The sequence below is a fragment of the Balaenoptera physalus genome (genome assembly GCF_965194825.1).
Source record: "Balaenoptera physalus genome assembly, chromosome: 6".
Classification (NCBI taxonomy): domain Eukaryota; kingdom Metazoa; phylum Chordata; class Mammalia; order Artiodactyla; family Balaenopteridae; genus Balaenoptera; species Balaenoptera physalus.
Window position 1 is genome coordinate 43,764,996 of NC_138885.1, and position 20,915 is coordinate 43,785,910.

Here is a 20,915-nt window from a genome sequence, read left to right on the forward strand (position 1 = left end):
TCAGAAATTCTTTAAGTATTGGGAAGGTGTCAGGCTAATGGTGGTGGTAAGTACAAATTTTCCAAAATTCTTATTTTTGCTTGAAAACTCATATTTTATTATTGGCAGTGCATACTGTCAGTGTTTTTCTTGAAGTAACAGGTTTACTTGGTTCATTTTGGGAACATTTCTGCCAAATACTCAAGTCTGAATAGCCTTGGTTGGTTTAGTTCACAACTCAATCATGCAAGGGCTTTTTCTGGAGGCAATCATTGTACTTCAGTGTGTAGCAGCAGTGCTTTTGGTTAGTTCCCATTTTGTCACACAATATTGAGAAGAAGTCTACTCAAGGGTCAAGATTTTTAAAAAATTAACAACTGTACTGCTTTCCATCAAGGACATTCTTAAGTGAAACTGGCCTTTTACGGAGAAACCTTGTGATATATGTGGTTGCTTTCTATTATTATGTTTATTATACTTAAAGTGCGGAGATTGACCTGGAAACCTGAACCCAATGTTATAACACTAGTAAGGCAGTAAATTATTGACATTTTAGGGAGATTTGAAGTTTCGTATACTGGGAGATGAGACAATCTGTTTAAGAACAAATACAGTTATATTAAAAGTTGTCGTTTTATTATCTTATAGGTGCTATACTTGGTAGATCAGAAACTCAGGAGTGTATTTTCTATAATGCTAATTGGGAAAGAGATAGAACCAATCGAACTGGTGTTGAATCCTGTTATGGTGACAAAGATAAACGGCGGCATTGTTTTGCTACCTGGAAGAATATTTCTGGTTCCATTGAAATAGTGAAGCAAGGTTGTTGGCTGGATGATATCAACTGCTATGACAGGTAAGAACACATTTTATTTTTTTATGATAGTGTTGAATAATTTTCATTTCCTCCATTCCCCCCACCCCCATTTCTTTAAAAGGAGAAAGATCAATGCATGGATTTTCACTTAAATGTTTCTTTTTTAAGATGGGATTATGAAGACCATTATAACATGTTGTAATAACAAGATATATATTTTAAAGTAAAAAAATAAATATAGCATGTTTATGTTTTATCTTCGATATAGTTTGAATAATCTATCAAGTAGTGAGAACTTTAGATAAGAAACATTTCTTTCCATATGTTGTAGGGTTATAGGTTTTTTTTAAACACCAATTTTAAGGAAAAAGGATTTTTAAAATTGCTTTAAGAGAGAATATATCTGTTGAAAATCTATCCTGAAGGAGAATAAAGCTTAATCATAGTATTTAATTTCCTTTTAGTTTCCCTCTTTATGTATCTGGAAGAAATTGATCTCACTACATTTCCTTGCAGAGTAGGCCTTTGTTCTTTATCCCAAGAGACATTTTAACTTGACATTCAGAATTACATCAGAACTAACACAATCCTCATAGAAAGCTACATTTTATTTTAAAAATCTTGTTTAAATTGTTTTATTCTGTTGGAAATAAAATATAGTGGATATGTCATTGACTGCCTGTGATCTTTCTGCAAGGTGTCCCTAGATGTTTGGCCGATCACTTAAACTGCCTGGGCCACAGGATTTTTACTGAGGGTGGGTGCTGATGACTGCAGAAGGTACAGAATCCTAGATAACCAGACTTTTTGGAGCCAAATAACTAATACACTCACGGAACTCTAGCTACATCCTGATCCACTTTCAGGGGCTTTAATAGATTACCACGAATCTGTGGTTGATTGGCCATATGTGATTAATAGTAAAATGTGTTGAATAAACTCATGAAAATTGGATTAGCTCCACTTTTGGTGAAAATTAAAATTGTCATTTAGGTATATATTTACTATTTAGGATATACTTCTACATCTTTGAATTTTCTGGGGATTATTACTCTGTAATTATACATTTTAGCTGTATTTCTGATTATTAGCTTCTTTATTAACAGAGGTGATCATTAAGTGATATTTGCTGTTATGAAAGAGTAAGTGAGCCACTAGGGAAACAGTATAGATGTTCCTCAAAAAATTAAAAATAGCAGTGATATAGCAGTTCCACTTTTGGGTATATATCTAAAGGAAACGAAAACACTAACATGAAAAGATATATGCACCTCCATGTTTATTGCGGCATTATTTACAATAGCCAAGATGTGGAAACAACCTAAGTGTCTGTCAGTGGATGAATGGGTAACGAAAATATGGTCTATGTATACAATGAACTGTTTTTCAGCCATAAAAAAGAAGAACGTCTTGCCATTTGCGACAACACTGATGACCTTGAGGGCATTATGCTAAGTGAAATAAATCAGACGAGAAAGACAAATACCATATGATCTCACTTGTATGTGGAATCTTTAAAAAAAAAAGAAAAGAACCCATATATATAGAGAACCATTGGTGGTTGCCAGAGGCCGGGGATGAGGGGTGGGCAAATGGGTGAAGGGAGTCAAAAGGGTATGAATTTTCAGTTATAAAACAAATAGGTCCTGGGGATATAATGGGAGATGTGATGTAATGGTGACTATAGTTAATAATACTGTATTGTATATTTGAAAGTTGCTAAGGAACTTAGCAACATTTAAGTAAATCTTAAAAGTTCTCTTCACAAGAAAAAAAAATTTGTAACTATGTGTGGTGATGAGATGTTAACTAGACTTACTGTGGTGATCATTTCACAATATATGCAAATATCCAATCACTAGGTTGTATACCTGAAACTAATGTAATGTTATAGCAAATTATATCTCAATTTATAAAAAAAGAAAAGTTGAGGAAGAAGGGAAAAAATGAGGTTTGGAGGTCATCTTTATTCAAAACTGTCTTTATTAATTAGTTGAAATCAGGGATCCCTGTTCTTTTTATTGTAAAATGCTGCTGTGCTTCTCATCTAAAACCAGTATTACTGGATATTAAACTTTGCTAGATAATGTGAGTGAGTTGTTCAGTGCAAATGCCTGCTCTTACAGTGATAATTACATCAGCTTTGTTTCTAGGGGTTAAATGCCAATTTAAAAGTATGTGAATTTCTGCTTTTATGTTCTGAATTTGATTAAAAAACAAATATTAAAGGTAGTAACATAAATAAGAGAAAGGAAAAGAAGATTCAAGAAATGTCAAAGTGTGGAGGAAAAGACAGTGGTAAAAAGAATGAAATTGAATGGTGAAAAGTATTGATAATTTACTTCAGTTAACTAGGCTAGGTATTTAATCACGTTAACCTATGATTTGATTCATGATTCTAAATATTAAATTTTAAATTTGTAACTTTCTCTTTATAAATTGTTAGAAATTTAGCTTTCATTTGTCCTTTACTTTCTACTAAATAGACATTGGTATAGATTTTATTTCAAAGTTTGATTTTATTAAAATTGCCTTCTCCCTGAAATTTCTTGAGCTTTTCACTTTAGAGTTAAATTCAACCTTGTTATTTTCTAACAGCCATTATAAAAGTTCACAGTTGATTTGTAATGTGTCTTTAAATCTACCTGATGTTATTAGCAGTATTTAAATATCTGATTTTAAAAACTAGGTATAGCTATTTTTTTAGTGGTTGATTAGGATTTAATCTAGATGCTAAACCCCTATCTTTTCAGTAACTCAGGTCCTATATAGAAGGCTGCCTTCCCCCTACCCCCTAAATCAACCCACCTCCAGTCAGTTTTTGAGTTACTAGGGCCTGTATGTTTGTTGTTACATATTGCTCTTGTTGCTTATCCTTAACCCTGTTCGTTGTGTTCAGGGAATTTAAATCTTCTGCAAAAATGGCTTAATTCCCAAGCCTGGTTTAGGTCTCTGATGTTGAAATATGTTCTGCCACGAGATATGAACAGGAATTATTTTGTGCCTGTGTATTTATATGTATACATAGGCGTATAGGTATGTATTTATATGTGTACACACACATACAGTTTTTTATATATAGTGTTGAGTTATTGTATTCATAAAATGGGAAAGCTATATTTCCTGTAAGTAAAAGCACTCCTAGACCAAATTTCTTCATTGGCTTTATGTTCCTCTTCAAGCTTTTCTACTAATTAAACAAACAATGAAAAAGATGGTTGCCTTAGATTGATCATTAAAAACCAAATTAAAGAAGTGGTTTCAAGGAGCCAATGTGATTGTTACAAAATCAGCTCTTGATTTATTTTTCTGATGAGATTTAATAATAGGATTCAAGGAACATTTTTGTCTTTTAAGAATTGATTATTGAATATTAATAAAAATCTCAAAGTTGACAATAAATGACTTATTCATTATTTTATCTCTGAGAACTTTAGAAAAACACCTATTGTAGATTCAGAGTAATAATGTTGATTTTAATTATTTCTCCTCTTTTTGTTTATAGGACTGATTGTATAGAAAAAAAAGATAGCCCTGAAGTATATTTTTGTTGCTGTGAGGGCAATATGTGTAATGAAAGGTTTTCTTATTTTCCGGAGATGGAAGTCACACAGCGTAAGTTCACAGGGAAAATGCATATGTCTGTTCAACTAGTAGATTGAAAACAAAGCATATTTGTGTTGATGGAATAATTTACTACCATCTTCTCCTACTCTTTATTTTTTCTCCTAAAATTTGACACTATAATAAATATTTATTGTGAAATTTTGTCGACCAAATCTGAGTGGTTTTCTTCCTCCTCTTTTGCACAGCTACTTCGAATCCAGTTACACCAAAGCCACCCTATTACAACATCTTGCTCTATTCTTTGGTGCCACTTATGCTAATTGCGGGGATTGTCATTTGTGCATTTTGGGTGTACAGGCATCATAAGATGGCTTACCCTCCTGTGCTTGTTCCAACTCAAGTAAGTTATTGTCTTGTACTTTGTGTTGTTTTAGATTTTACATTTTAAAGAAATATTACTGTGGTGAAACCACAGTAGATTGTTACAAATCATTTTCCTTTGGAGTTAATTTTTGAATATTTATTGTCATGGGAACTATAGCTAATTTTGCAAACTTATTAATTTGCTGTGTCCTAATCTTAAGGGTTGAAGTGGAGTAGAATAAAGAGTATTCCCATTCCAGTTCTTCTTTGGAGAGTTTTACTGTCATTATAGTACTTTAAAACGTGGGATATACTCTGCTGTCTTTCTTGAGAAGTAATTGATGATGGAGAAGTGATATCATAGCCCTTTCTTGCCCTTATATTTTCTCCTCCATTCCTAAGTTGTTGTGTCTTTTTCAAAACTACTTGCCAAAAAATCCTTTTAACCATGGTGAGGGACCCAGTAAGGTAACCAAGAATGTGGGATAGAGAAGTTTCACAAAGGCATCAAGAGGATATATCTATAAAATTGTTGTTGTAGGGAAGAGGGGCAACAGTTCTCATCATGTGTTGTTTGTAGTTCCAAGTATATATATTTTTATTTGCAGCATATCAAACGTGTCCTGAAGTCTGAAAACTTTTTTAATGCCCTTGATTCTCCCTCCCTCGACACCGAATATATCTGAAAATACAGGTGTGGTGGGTAGGTAGGTAGTCAGCATAAATTCATGAAGTTTTCCTCACTATCATGTGGACAGTTGGAGCTGATTCAGTGCTTTACAAGGACTTTTAATATAAGTAGTTAACATTCTACAGGCAGAGGAAAGGTGATAATTTTTGGTTTAATTGCTTGAGATGTCTTTAAACTCACGTTTGTGTTTCTTTTGACTCTTAAGATCAGATTACCTCAGCCTTCTGGATCTCTTGGTTTAACTTTGTTTCTCTAATACCACTAGGATTAATGGTTAAAACTTGGTAGAAGAAAATGGTAAAGTTTTATAATTTAATGACCAAAACAACTTCTTCACTTTAAGCTTTATTTACATAACATATTCCTTTCTCAGTGCTTGAAGCAATCTGTTGGCATTAGATCATTGATCCCTGTAATCTTTGTAAGATGTGTATATGGAGAAATAAGCCCAAAGGTAAAACTCCTCATTTAGTAAATTAGGTAAACACACTATTTTGTACAGCTGAAATATTTTAACTTTTAACATTAGTAGATAACTTGTAGATTTGTTAAAAATCACTTTTAAAAGTACTTTAAAATTTTAAAAATTTAGTGCCTGATAAATATATGTAGTTTACTCCAAAATGTCCATAGAATACACTTTACTTTCTGTTGGTGGTAACTATTTTTTATTTAACATCTACATTTAAAAGAATGAGTATTTACTGTTGGTGACATGCATTGATTTGTGAAGCTGTCTCTTTCAGTAACGTAAGAGCAGTTGCCTTTATTAGGATCACCAGCAGAAATAAATGTGGGAGCTAACTTCCTTCTAAACCTCCAGTTTGAATGTAATCATATCAATTCAGAAGTTTGTGATGCTGGTTCAAAAGGAGAGTTATGGACAAATGCAAATTAAATTTGACACATAAAATATATTGATAGGGGGTTTTAGGAAGCTCCATTTTACTTACTTTGATGGTGAGTACAACAAAATATTTGTACAAAGACTATTTTAAATGTATTTGTGCAGATTGTAATGACATAAATAACGATGCCACCTTGGGCTTATATAATTCTATTTTCAAAAATGATTATTTCCTGTACATGATTTTGCAAAGTAGTCAGTTTGCTTCATAGAGATCTACTTTTTTTTGTTTTGTTTTCTTATATTGTCTCTAATTAGTGATTAAATTGTTGTGAATTTAACACAAAAAGAAAAGAAAAGAAAAAAAAAGAAAGAGTATTTAGTAATATAGTAGTGTCTAAATTTACCCTGGATTTGTGATATGATAGAAACAAACTGGAAACTACATTTAAAAACAAATTTGTTAAATTTCTTAATAGAACTTTAAAAATAATAATGTAATCCTATAGATAACATTGATTTATATAAAATATTGGTAAAAAAGTGTGGTTGGACATTTTTATTTAAAGGGCTGGATATCGTATATTTGAGGCCACTTTATTTAGAAATGCTAATTCAAGGGTTTGGATTTTTAGAAAGGAAAGATGGATTATTATTCATAAATAAGAACTAGGAATGCTCAATGAGTATCCATCTCTGTGGGTTTTAGATATTTGTTGCAATGGTTAATGTTATTGTACACATTTATTTAGGGTTTGTGTTGTTCTCTGGTGAATTTGCATGAATTGTATGAATTACTGAAAAATAAGGAAGGAACTTAAAAAGGTTTTGTGATGGAATGACCTGGAATGGTCAGGCTTTGTTATGAAAAATTTAAGACATGCCTGACTTTATGCTTTCCTTCTGTCATAAACTGTGTTGTGGAAAAGGAGCATTGTCATCAATGTGGAACTTCATATATGTCATCTTTCACTGTTTCAAATGGTATAGAGTCATGCTATAAGTCTCATTTTTGGTGAGAGGTTTGTTTATGCAGACTACTTCTGCAAGATTACTTAGTGGCCATCTTGTTACAAAATGCTCAGTTTTATTTCTGCTTCAAAAAAATGATTGTTAATTGTATCAAGCATTAATTGAACATTTACAGTGTGCTAGAGTACTGGTAAGTTACATAGATGTATTAATATATATATATAAAATACACAAAAAATACATAAAAATTTCCCCATGATTTCCAAGTTGTGACCAGTATGTAAGGATCATCTTTGGAATTTGTTAAGAAATACAAATTCCTGGACCACACCCCTGAAAGTATGGAATGGGGCCTGGGATATTATGATTCTAGTAAGTTTTCCAGGCAATTCTGGTGACCAGCCAGGTGTGGAAAGGACTGATCTGATTTTACCTCACAAGGTTGTTTATGTAGTGTTATAATCCCCATTTTATAGATAAAGAAATTGAGACCGAGCAAAGCTCACAAGTATCAGGGCTGGAATCTGAACCAAGGACTCTGACACTAAAGCTTTGCTCTTACTGCTTATGCTGTCCTGCCTCTCTTTTTTCAGAAAGCAGACGCTTTTGCTGTTTCAGATAATTCGGTAAACATCCCTGCCATTTCAAAATCATTCTAAGAGGGAATTTATTTTCCTATTTTGGGATGTTGAGTAGCTTGACTACTAAAGTGAGCAATAACATGATCACATTGTCTCACAGAGGACAGAAGGGGAAATAAACAAGTCATCTGTTTTCCATTAAAATTTTTTTAGCACACATTTTAGAATAGGGTTTATGAACATTGATTGGGTTGCAGGTAAAGATTCTTGTGCTTCTGAGTTGATAGTGCCAATGGCCTAGCTATTCAAGACTTTTTTGAGGGACAGGAGAAGTAGGTAAGGGAAACATACTACACATTTGAAGTCTTAAGGTGTCTTCTGCATTTCACCCCATATTCATGTCTCCATATTCAAAGTTTAATTTCAAGACCAGTTTGGAAAAGATCTTACATTCTTGTTGTGCATTTCTGCAACAATCTTCCTTCTAATTTCTTCACTTTTAGACAATGACATAAAATTTGTCATTCTCTTTTCTTAGGGAAACTTTTTCTTAAAGTGTTGGCTAAAGGCTGGTGATAGCTTATTGATGGATCATTCCTACAATAAGAACTATATTTGAAGAGAATTTACAGTGATTCTCAGCAGAACAAGCTAACGTTACATATACTGTGCTCATTCATTGGTCTGATCTCAGTCTTTTATTTATTCTCTTTGTGGGTAAAAATCAGTCTTACGGGGTATTCTGGAAGACTAAGACATATCTACATACATCTCTTAATAAGCTGGTTCTGGCAGTTAAATGGTAGGATTCTTTATTTCTAAGACATCAAGTTGTTTAAAGTTTCTTCTGGTTTTGTTAGTATTTTGAAGAAGTGATACAGGGATATACATGCTTTAAAATCTGGTCTTTAATTACGGTTCTAATTTATTTTAAAATAAAAAATATTCTAAAATAGATCTATCATAGTTAAAGACATAGAAAAAAGTAATTGTGCTTTTTTTTTTTTTAAGAAATAAACCTTTCTTCTTTCTTTATAACCTGTAACTACTATGTTTCTAACATTTTTTCATGTTATCACTGTCTTCCCCTCATCCTGGATGAAAGCCCTGGAGACAGTAACTTCTCCTATTCTTAGCCCTGTTATTTATGAACTCCAGTACCTTTTCATCCTTTCTGATCCTGTGGTTTTCAGGATGTTATTATGCTGGAGGCTGAGATTATTTCTGTAGTCTCGTAGCTGGTCTTCTTGTTTCCAGTTCTCTCTCTCCATCTATACTATTGCTATACAGTAACATTTTGCATGTCTGATTATGTTACTTCCGTGCTTAAAAATATTTGAGGGCTCTGAGTGATCCAACAGCAAGAATACAAAGTTTGGAACATGACATGTCGTCTTCCATACTTTGTCTGCCTTTTGATTCTTTTCTTCCATTACACCCTAAGCCATCCATCATATGTATCTAGAATGGTATTAGTTACGTGCCATCCTTGAAAGAATTGAGAAAATAGTGCTCAAGTCAGTTTCTCTCTTTTGTGATTCAGATGAAATAACTTAGGTTGAGAAAGGTTCTGGCCATTTGCGAGCATGTTCCATCATCACACTTTATTATAAGCTCCTTAAAGACAAGGTATGTATTGTACTCACTACTGTATCTCATGCAGTGTGTGCGTGTAATAACCATTCTGTAAGTGATGAATTGCTGAATTGACTTTGTTTCATTTAGTGTTATACTAAGTGATAATGCAGTATACCCAGGAATTGTTTAATAAACATTTTATGTGCTTTAGGACTTTATTTCTTGGGGATAAAATAAGTTGAAGTTTTTCAGGCTTTTTATAAGAGAATGCCATTATTCAGTTCTTTCTGTAATCACAGGTGTGAAGCATCCTTTTAATTTGCATTACCTGGGTCACCTTTTCTTTTGCCTATCCTGAAACTGTCTTTCTGTATGTAGGTGGATGCTCTTACAATCTCCAGTAAGTAAATTGAATGCCAGCTGGTTTTTCTAGTACCAGTGAGTCACAAATATGAGGGAATTGATGCATTGACTCTGTTAAGAAGTCTTATTGTGGTTAGAGTTAATGTGGTTTCAGTGAAACTGTTTGCATTGCTTTCATAACCATATGTAAGCTTAAGTTTCCTTCTTATAAAATCTATATTTGTGCTGATAAAAAATATCACTTGATAAGAAAATGCAGTTTAGGGGCTAGAAATTACCTACCTTTAACAAGGTATGAAGTTAGCTTCTTGTTAATTTTTGAAGGCTATATAATAGCACTAAAGTATTGCAGCATTAATACTTTTTAAATGACATCAATCTCTTCAGTCCTGACATAACATTTTCATGACATTTTATCTAGATTTTGGTCTGACTAAAGGCTTTCAGATATTTGGAATACTGAGCTGTGCATACAAAACAATGCTGTTGACCTTAATATTAAAGTAATAATAGGTTGTCGTTTCACAGTATGTCAGATTACTATCCACTGAGAAACCAAGCCGTCTGTGACAATGCTTTGTAGTATTTTCCTGTTGAACATGAGTTTATATATGTACCCGTTTAAAATTAATAAGATACTAAAGGGGTAGCATAACATTATTCAGCCAAGTCAGTTTAGGAGAGTGTGCTGCTTCCTTATTTGGAGAAGATGCAGGGAGAAGTTTACTGAGTTTTATTGAATATTTAATATGTTAGTATTAAGTTATACTTACAAAATAAATATTACATCTGTAGAAGCACATCTTGAAATAGGTTGATTGCTAAATGGCTGGAGTTTAAGAACACATCTCTCTCTTTCACTTTCTCTTCCATTTAAAAATTAACTACAAATGCTTGCTTGTTATAGCAAGACAAATTATACAGAAAGAAGTATGTCCAAAAAAAGGAGAGAATCATTTGTTCTTCCTCTTTTTCCTTTATCAGTTTCCTGAAATAACCAGTTTTAACGGGTTGGTGTGTATCTTTTGACATCTTTTTCTAATCTCATTTGAGTATATATGTATTTTCTTTTTTATAAACTATAAAATGTTATTCTACAGTTGCTTTCTTTTAACAGTATATTGAGGACAGCTTTTCAGCTTAGTACTTTTAATCTATCTCATTCTGATTGTATGATGTATTTTTAAGTGAAATTTAGTGGTGCTTTAATGTATGCTCATAAGATACCAAAATTTGATGTTTTATTAGCTTAGAGTTTGTGTTAGGTTTCTGCTAAGAGCTAGAACCTACACTTCACATGTAGTTTTTAATTGTATTATTTTAAGATATTTAATGTGGTGGTATATAATTCTACTGCCTAACTCTTGAGCACCTTTTTTTTTTTTCCCATATATGCCTAAGAAACAGGGCTACTACAAATGTCTCTTTGTGTCATTATTTTTGTATTGATAACCTAAATTACAACTTATTTAAAAAATATTTTTTTTTTTAATTTATTTTTGGCTGTGTTGGGTCTCCATTGCTTCACGTGGGCTTTCTCTAGTTGCAGCAAGCGGGGCTACTCTTTGCTGCATTGCGCGGGCTTCTCATTGCAGTGGCTTCTCTTGCCTAGAGCATGGGCTCTAGTTGCACGGGCTTCAGTAGTTCAGCACATGGGCTCAGTAGTTGTGGTACACAGGCCTTAGAGCACATAGGCTTCAGTAGTTGTGGCTCGCGGGCTCTAGAGTGCAGGCTCAGTAGTTGTGGCACACGGGCTTAGTTGCTCCGTGGCATGTGGGATCTTCCTGGACCAGGGATTGAACCCATGTCCCCTGCATTGGCAGGTGGATTCTTAACCACTGCGCCACCAGGGTGGTCCCACAACTTACTTCTATATATACTTCTAAACTAATTGTAGGGAGAAGTATCATAAATTATCCATAGACATGCAGCTTGACAAAGTATTACTCTAGTTAGGTGTATATAAGTTGTTTCTCTTACAAATGTATAGACAGGCCCACTTGGAGGTTGGCTGAAATTCTGTGTCCAAAAGCAAAAAAGAAGGGGAGAAGGAGCGAAAGGGGGAAAAAAAAAGCTGTATCAAAAGCTTAAAACAAGTTAAAGCTGCACATTAAAATTAATCAAAGGACCTTATTTCTAAAAATGACATATTAAATTTTAAAATCTTGAAATCAGTTTTTCTTTGGCCTGTGAAGGGCCCCACCTTGTTTGCCAATTTACGAATGGGACTGATGCATATAGACCAGAGTGCATAATATCTCCTTTTTCTTGTCTGGCAAGGAGATGGTAGATAGGAAGAAGTGAGCTTGCTTTTCTCTCTGTTTTTTATTTCCTGGACCTCATCCTCGATCTGTTCCATCATTCCTAGCTACTTCATTGCTGTCAAACTTTTTTTTTTTAATTTGAGGTAATAAAAATGAAGAAGTCCATTTGTTAGTGAAAGCTGCTTGCATCAGATAGGCTGGGGAGGTGTTCATGTTGGTTGGTTTGTTTTATTTTTGCTTAACTATTCACCTGTTGCTTGAGCGCCTCCTGTGTGCCAGGCACTGTGCTTGATGTATAATGTTAAGTGGCTCAGGGACAGTCTCTGCTGGCCCTTCTGGAGCCCACAGTTAACATGTAGGTGCACTAAAAATAGGTTGGTTGATTGGTTGTTTGACTTTGCAGCTTGGAGAGGAAGGGTAAAAAGAGTAAAAAGGGAATTGCTTCAATAATTTTGGGCAAAGATGGAGGAAAGGAGGAGAAATGTTTGATTCCAGTTCTGTAGTGATTGGGAGAAGAGCCACATCTGGGGTGCTGGGCTAATTTTAAGTGCTCAATAAGTTTTAGTTGTTAATTGCCAATGACCTCAAAATTGTACTCCAAAGGAAGAATTTTTTGTTGAAACCATTGATTTCAATATTAAAATTGATTTATTGAAATTATTTTACTTGAAAATAATTTCAAAATATTGGCATATATATGTGTCAATACTTTGAAATTAATTTCAAATAATAAAAAATTTCATTTTGAGTACCCTGTCAAGCACTATACAGAGCACTTTATACATATTAACTCAGTGTAATCTTTCCATACCCCATGGTGTATATAGGTGAAGTGACTTGGCCTAGAGTCAGTCTGCTGAGTGGCAAAGCCTTGGACATTTATGTCCAAGGATTATTATTATCCATTGAAGTAATTTTAATTGAATAGCTCATTTCAGTAAATTATTAGGTTGGGTCCATAAAAAACTAAAGTAGGATACAGGGAGGGATCAGAGTACATAATTTACATTTAAAATAGTTTTTATAGTGACTATATATAGCCTTGCAGAGAAACATAACCATTTTATCACATCACAATTTATTAATGTATAGCACGGTCCTTTTCCTTTTTTTCCACTTGCAGAACACAAATGCTAAATAAAAATAAAATTCCTTCTGTGCCCAGGAATAAACCTGATGCTCCTGAGCAGCAGCCAACAGAATAGGCGCGCCTGCCGCGTCTCCTTCAGGCTTGCAACTCCAGTGCTGGCCGCCCTGAGGGGCTAGTCACTTCTCAGGGAACTTATGCAGAATCCTCACTCATCCACCTTGGTCTGCCTTCATGCTTTGCCTTTGGAAGGAGTTAAGATGTGAGAAGTAGGAGTTGATGTATCAGAGAGGAATTTTGAAGATCTAATTGGATAGAATCATGGCTGTGCATTTGACAGTATCAGTATTATTAAATCTGTTAATGTATAATGTCTTGCTTTCCTTAGCTCAGAAGCATTTGTCCTGATACACATACTATATTATTTCTTTCCATATTCTATTTCTGTCTGCTTGGCAGTAAATAGTCTTTTTTAAAATTTGCAATTGTAAAATGTCTTAGAATGTAAGATAATTATATGCTTAAGAGGAAACAAATTCAGAATTTGTCAGTTTTCAAATACTTTGTTGAGCGGGTACTTAATTCTTCTTGATCATCCAAAGAGGTTGTTGAGTGAGTTATTAACAAAATTATGTATAAATATAAATCTTGGAATGGTTTAAATAGTAAGAGAAAATTTATAGTATATTTCACATATATTTATAGCATGTAAAAATCCATATTTCTAGAAAGATTTCTTTGTATTCTAGTTCTGTGTATCTAACTGCGTTCTTAATATCTCCACTTAGATGTCTCCAAGCACTTAACAATACAAGGGTAATGATCTTCTCTCTCAGACCTGGTTCTTAGTAAATGGAACCAGTAACCATTTGGTTGCACAAGTCAGAAACCTAGGATGTGTCCCAATACCGTTTTTTTCCACCTCATCTGCCTCCCTCTAGTACTTATTTCATTTCTCAAGGATCCTCTCCTCAGGAGGTCTTCTCTTATTTACCTTGCCCAGTATAAGTTAGGTTTCTCTTTACAGGTGCTCAAGGTAACTAAATTGCTTTTTATTGCTCTTATTTTATAATTATGCATTCATTAGTATGATTCTTTGATTAGTCTTTCTTCCCCACACTATAGTAAGTGTCATGAGAGCCTGGGTAGCCAGTGCCTGGCACAAACTAGGTGCTCAGTAAAGATTTGTTGAATGAATAGAGAAGTATTATTCATTCCTTTCTGATGTTTGTCAATAGTTAATTTCTTTTCCCCTTAAGGAATAAGCAGCAAGCCTCTTTCTCATCCAGCAACCTAATTACTTGACATTAATGTGCTGATTTGGTTTTCACTGTTATCTCCAGTCACAGTGCATGATATTCAAGTTTCATTTTCCAAGTTGTGAATCCAGATTATTTTGTTTGGTTACTCTTTATCTATTTGTGTATTTTGGTGAATTTATTTTTTTGGATTCTGTTTTGCCTCTTATTTTGTAACATAGTTTATGCGTTGAGGGCTGTTCTTGGTGTGTCTTGTTTAGTTTGGATCTTTCTATAGCTTATTCTAATACTCACTTATTGAGAGGTGTATTGAGCAAAGGTGCACTTTTTTGGTAAGATGCATGGACAGCACCTACTTGCACAGTGTTACTACAGTGGCATCTTTGTCTCTGAAAGCACTGGTGTGAAAACAAAAACAGAGGTGTTTAAGCCTTGGAAGCTACAGTCTAGTTACTCATTTGGCATGTATTCTTTCAAGGGATGAATTTTACTTTGTAGTACTGATAAAATGTTTTGATAGTGAGATTAGCTAAGCCTTTTAGATGAATTATTAAATAATCCTGAATCATCACAGGAGAAAATCAAGAAGCAAGAAAAACTAGTTAAGCAACTGGTACATATAAACAAGTTGTCAAATCTTTTTCGTCAGTGCTATTTGTTCTCTGTAGAAATATTGGAAACTGGGAAATATAGTCACATGTTTGGAGGAATTCGAAGTCTTTCTTTACACTGGTGACAATATTTCTCTTGATTTTAAATTAGGGCCCTTACCTGTTGTGGGATGACTAGGAAAATGAAAATCTTGTTCTTTATCAGTATCTGAGTGTCCTGAGCCTGAAAAATATGCATGGATACTTCCTTCCAGGGCCACCACTGCTTGACCTCTTCACTCTGGATGTAGCTGGGGAAGTAGTTAACAGTAGGCCTGGTCTATCACTGTGTTCTGCTCAGTTCTGATCTTACTCTTCTCCCATCTTATTTTCTTTCCCTAGTGTATTATTTATGTAGCACACACTCACATAGGCACCAGAAATGTTTTTTTGTCTCACTGTAAGGATTCTTCCGTCTTCCATGAGAGGGGAATGAAGCAGTTCAGGAAGTTGGAGATGCTAGATTCTTAGGACAACTGTCTGAGAAACTTAACTCTAGCTATATAAAAATTTCTTGTGCTGCTCCTGCAGTTTTTGTTAAAGGCAGTACTGCCCTCTGGTGTCCAGAGTCCAATTCCAACGCATAGCTTCTCAGCTAAATTGCTTTTTTTAAAAAAAACTCTTATAGTCAGGCCTTAGAACTTCTTAGAAAAATAAGTAACAATTATTTAAGACTTGGTTTAGTTTATTTGCTGGCTTGAAGTCCATTGGATCAGGTAACTTGGGGTCATACTAGAGTCATCTATATAATAATACCTCTTATCTGATAGGTAATGTCCAAGATTTTAAAAAGAATATATTACTTTCCTCTGTTTATAAGGAAAGTGTTCTCTGTTCTCATTTTAAAAATATGATACATTGGATCATTGCCAGCTTTTAAAAAGCTAAATCATTATTCTCCTTCCTTCACTTTTGTAACTGATGTGTCATTTTTCATTTCATTCTGGATATAAATCGTAATTTCTTTTGCCTGTGTTTTTTCTTCACAAGCACGCCTTTCATATAATGATAGAGGTAAGATGCATTGATGTTTGTTTTATGGTTGTGGCACTTTTTGTGGATGCATACTAAACATTTTGTTCTTAGATTTTTTTGTTGTTGTTGTTGCTTTATTGTGCATCCTCTATAGTTTATAAATTTATGTTGTAGTTTTTTTTTTTCCACTTCTAGTATTAAAAACATGATTGGCTTGTCATAGTAATAGTTTTTGGTTTTAAAGAATTGTTACCAGTGTTTATACTTATCTAAGGTGAAATGTAGAAACAACTGTTTTAGTTGGCTAGAAGTTAACACCTAATGGCTAGATTTTTAGCCTTACAAACCTTGTATTGCTTAATTTTTATAGTATGTCATTACCTTAAATATCAGCATGTGCTCATTTTTAACAGATGCTGACTTTCTGGTCGAATCCATTATCTTTTAATGTGAAATCTATATTTTCAGGTAGTTTCTTTCATCTTTGGCATCTTTAGCAAATGGACTGGCTAGAGAAGTATAACTTGATCTTTTGCTGTCTGGAAGTTTAAGGCTTTATTTAGATTAGAATTAACCTTTCATATGGAGAACTCAGAATAAGTAAAATGATCACAGACTGCTTTACAGCTCTTCACCTGTAATCTTTTATCCACTATTGGTTACAGTAATGATACTGTGTAGTGGTGCTGGGGTGGGGGGCACTTTCTCCAGCTATTGTCCTTTGTCACTTCTCAACATGATGTCTTCTGATGCCATAATTTTCACATACAAATGGGTAAAGAAGAGGTGTAATCAGAACCATGTTCTAATGAATATCTTTTTAACTGTGCAAAATAGCATGGGTACTGCAAGAGAACTGGAACTTAGGGAAAGTTTTCAGGAACTCTGTAGTCCTTATAGTTACCCCTCCAAAAGTGGTTTTTCTCTGTAGCAGGGCAAAGCCATGTTTTATGGATAATATCAGAATGTTGTTGTTGTTGTCATTATGAAGTTTAAGTCTGAATTTGTCTCCCCAGGTTCACATATATTTTAGGGGTATAAATCTTTATTCCTAGAATCAAGTATGAGGTTTTTTTGGGTAAATTAGTGTAATGCTGCTAATAAACAGAAAATAATTTCTAATATTCTTAGATTATAGGATAAGTAAAAGCTAGATATGAGGGAAGTGGTTAAAACTTCCTTTAAATGTAAGCTCTTAAATGTAAGAACTGAAAAGTATGTGAATTAGAAGAATAGTCCAATAATATTTTATTAGAAAAGCAAAAAGATATATTGACTGGTAGTATAGATTTTATAGAGTTATAATCTGTTACAGAGTTCTCATTTTTGAACCTAACCTTTCTAAGAATTGTAGAATTATCATTTCTAAGTTTTGACATTTTGTAGGAGTGTGCCTTTGTAGATCTTTTTCTCACCCTTTGAAAATTGGCCTGTGTTCTCCTAAATTTAAGCTTTTTACTTATAAGTAATTTTGACAAAGCATATTTTCAGGCTGTTAATATATAATGCTGACTGTAATGGTAATTTCATTAGAGTGATCTAAGATTTCTTACTGAAATAACGGTAGCTTAGAAACTTTGTAAACAGAGTCTTGGAAACTTACGGGAACTTTTAAGTTTATCTGTGCATTTGGAAAACATTCAGTGATTTTTTTTTTTTTTATTCTAAACATAGGCATTGGAAATTTTTGTTTCCTAAAATTAAGATTAATATTATATTGAAGTCTTATTTTGGATATTCTTTTATTTATTTTTTTAACATCTTTATTGGAGTATAATTGCTCTACAATGGTGTGTTAGTTTCTGCTTTATGACAACATGAATCAGCTACAGTAGCCAGGACATGGAAGCAACCTAAGTGTCCATCGACAGATGAATGGATAAAGAAGATGTAGCACATATATACAATGGAATATAAACAAAATTGAGTTATTTGTAGTGAGGTGGATGGACCTAGAGTCTGTCATACAGAGTAAAGTCTTATTTTGAACTGCCGACATATTCTTAATTTGAGATGTGCATTAAGTCATCTAAATCCTATTTTATAGACTGAATCATATCCATATGGTTGGTACTCTTTAGAATAGAGAATGGATAATGTGTATGTTATCTAGAGAGACATTATCAGTCAATTTATAAAAGTTATTAAAAATTTTAGTGTTTGCATATAGTGCTATATTACTCTTTACCTGGTTATTTTCCCTCTTCAGCTTTCAACCCTTATCTGCATACTTTAATTTTTGTCATCCCTGCTTTGAAAACTCAACTTTTCTAACTTATCTCTAAAGGAGGGGGAATCATTGACTTTAACCTTATAGTTATTTAAAGTTTTTCAAATTGAACTTTGTTTAGTTAGCATAATTATTCTTTTATGCAGTTATCCAATAATTCTTTTTTTTTTTAAACTTGTAGGTGAATATTTAGTTTTATTTATTTATTTATTTTTGGCTGTGTTGGGTCTTCGTTTCTGTGCGAAGGCTTTCTCCAGCTGTGGCAAGCGGGGGCCACTCTTCATCGCAGTGCATGGGCCTCTCACTATCGCGGCCTCTCTTGTTGCGGAGCACAGGCTCTAGACGCGCAGGCTCAGTAATTGTGGCTCACGGGCCTAGTTGCTCCGTGGCATGTGGGATCTTCCCAAACCAGGGCTTGAACCTGTGTCCCCTGCATTGGCAGGCAGATTCTCAACCACTGCGCCACCAGGGAAGCCCCCCAATAATTCTTGAACTTAGAGCTCTGACTGGTTTCCTTTGCCTCTAGAAGAGGGTTTCAACTTGTTCCCTCCTGTCTCCACATTCACATAAGTCATATACTCTGATCAGTGGGGTCTCTTATTGCAGATACATATGATCAGTCAAGGAATGAGAGGGGGGGGGTTCAGTTCTGGTAAAACTTCTCCAGAGTGTCTTGTGTCCCCTCCCACTGAGACTCATAATTTGAGAGGCCATACTTCTGTAAGATGTACATCTGACTTTCTTAACTTGTCACTCTGTTAAACTAAAATAATCTTTAGCTCTACTAACCTTTCATGTTTTGAATGTGTGAAGGAAAAGAAACTTTTGCAGACATTTAAAAAATAAATATCTGATGTTAAAATGGGTCACAGGAAGTCTTCTGGTTTATCATACTGTTTTAAAATAGGAATTCTCAAACCATTTTAGAAAGATTGTCTACTTTAGAAGAAGAAATTACATTATTTTTTCTCTTTAATACTTTGCAATGTTTCTATTGCTGAGGGTCTTTCTAATGTAGATGCCAACTTTTAAAAAATCTTGAGTGGCATCCAGGGTCTGAATAATGCCTAAAGGGAGCACTAACTGTCCTGAGGCATTAGAAGAGGAGGGTTTTGTTTGTTTGTTTGTTTTAAGGAAGGAGAGTAAAGGCAGAGAGACATGCATTGATAAAGGGGTGACATATAATCTCCAAGTGTCTTAGGTGCCACCCAGTGTCATAAAGTCTGTTGCTGTTGCCACAGAAATTTTAGTTCTTCCTAACAATACTCATTACACAGGCCTTCAAACATGTTACTGCTTTCCTCTGGAAGCTTTCCAAAAGGCTTTCTACCTCTTGCTTTAGCTGCAGATATTTAACTAATACAATGTTTTTAGCGAAGGGTAGCCACTCTACTTTGTATAGGAGGATTCCCTGGTGATGCTGTACTCCTATTTATATATTATAGTTGCTCCATTTAAAAAATTAACTATAGCAGTATACTTCTCTTTCATTTACCATACCTTATCATCTAATATGATGACCACTTATTTTCTGAATTGTTATTTGTACTTTCTTTGCCCATGAGTCCCAGAATACTAATATTATCTCAGATCAATTCTGGGAAGTAATTATAAGCAAAGGGATAAATTGTTACTGGGTGGAAAAATTAGAATGAATGGAGCAGTTTGGTTATAGCAACACTAACTTACATACTCCTTTTATGTGCTTTGTATTTGAAATACCTATTTGTAATGTGTTTGAGAACAGCTGTGGGTATTTCTGATATTCATGAAGAAAGATTTAAACACTCACTGGGGAAAGTAATGGATTTTGAGGAGTGGTTTCTTTGAGACGTAGCCATAATTTGCTGTATCTGGCACTTTTCAAATCCTTATCCTATAAGGAATAATCAACTGGATGAAATTAAAATACCGTTAGTAATATCCTGAAGGTCACAGAAAAATCTTAGGAGAATTAGTGAGACTGGATCAAAAAGATTTTAGATCTTTTCTCCTGATTGCTATATGTGTGTGTGTGTGTGTGTGTGTGTGTGTGTGTGTGTATATATATATATATATGTATGTGTGTAGCAATAGGAATGTTATTATGAAAACTCTTAATTCAAGTTTCTTGCTTTTTGATCACTATAGATAATTAGTAATGCTTGAGAATTCAGTTTTGGCAAGATTGAAGTTAATGTCATTTGTACGTGTCTACCGTTTCTGTCAGTTGATTCCTCAGTATACTCACGTTTTTCTGATATTTAGAAGTGAGATGTGTTATGTGCTGCTCTTTAAATAATATTATTATTGTTTATCTGTAGGATCCAGGACCACCCCCACCTTCTCCATTACTAGGTTTGAAGCCACTGCAGTTACTAGAAGTGAAAGCAAGGGGAAGATTTGGTTGTGTGTGGAAAGCCCAGTTACTCAATGAATATGTGGCTGTGAAAATATTTCCAATACAGGTATGTTTATTGCAGTTTCCTAGTCTGCATATATTTTTTAAAAGATGCAGCTGGCTAGGTCATTGTAACTCAGAAACAGTCTGAAAACACAAGCCATATGTTTCATGGTGGTTCTTTGTGATACCGGGGAAAGTGGTTAGCCCTTATTATGTCCGCCTTCTCATCTGAGAAATGAATGGTACAACAGTCATGTTTGTTTAAAGTGGTGGAATTACAATACATAAGCATACAGGAGATTTTTTGCC

The 20,915-nt window shown here is 34.1% G+C and overlaps 1 protein-coding gene across 2 annotated transcripts in view; it reads left to right on the forward strand.

Annotated features, from left to right (window-relative positions):
* Positions 1–20,915, forward strand: part of ACVR2A (activin A receptor type 2A) — an 86,532-nt gene that overhangs the window by 49,751 nt on the left and 15,866 nt on the right. For both annotated transcript variants that reach the window (XM_082465017.1, XM_082465018.1), the window contains exons 2-5: positions 628–835; positions 4,302–4,411; positions 4,609–4,763; positions 20,527–20,670. In XM_082465017.1, the coding sequence (XP_082321143.1) occupies positions 628–835; positions 4,302–4,411; positions 4,609–4,763; positions 20,527–20,670 (617 nt within the window). The remainder of the gene's footprint in view (positions 1–627; positions 836–4,301; positions 4,412–4,608; positions 4,764–20,526; positions 20,671–20,915) is intronic.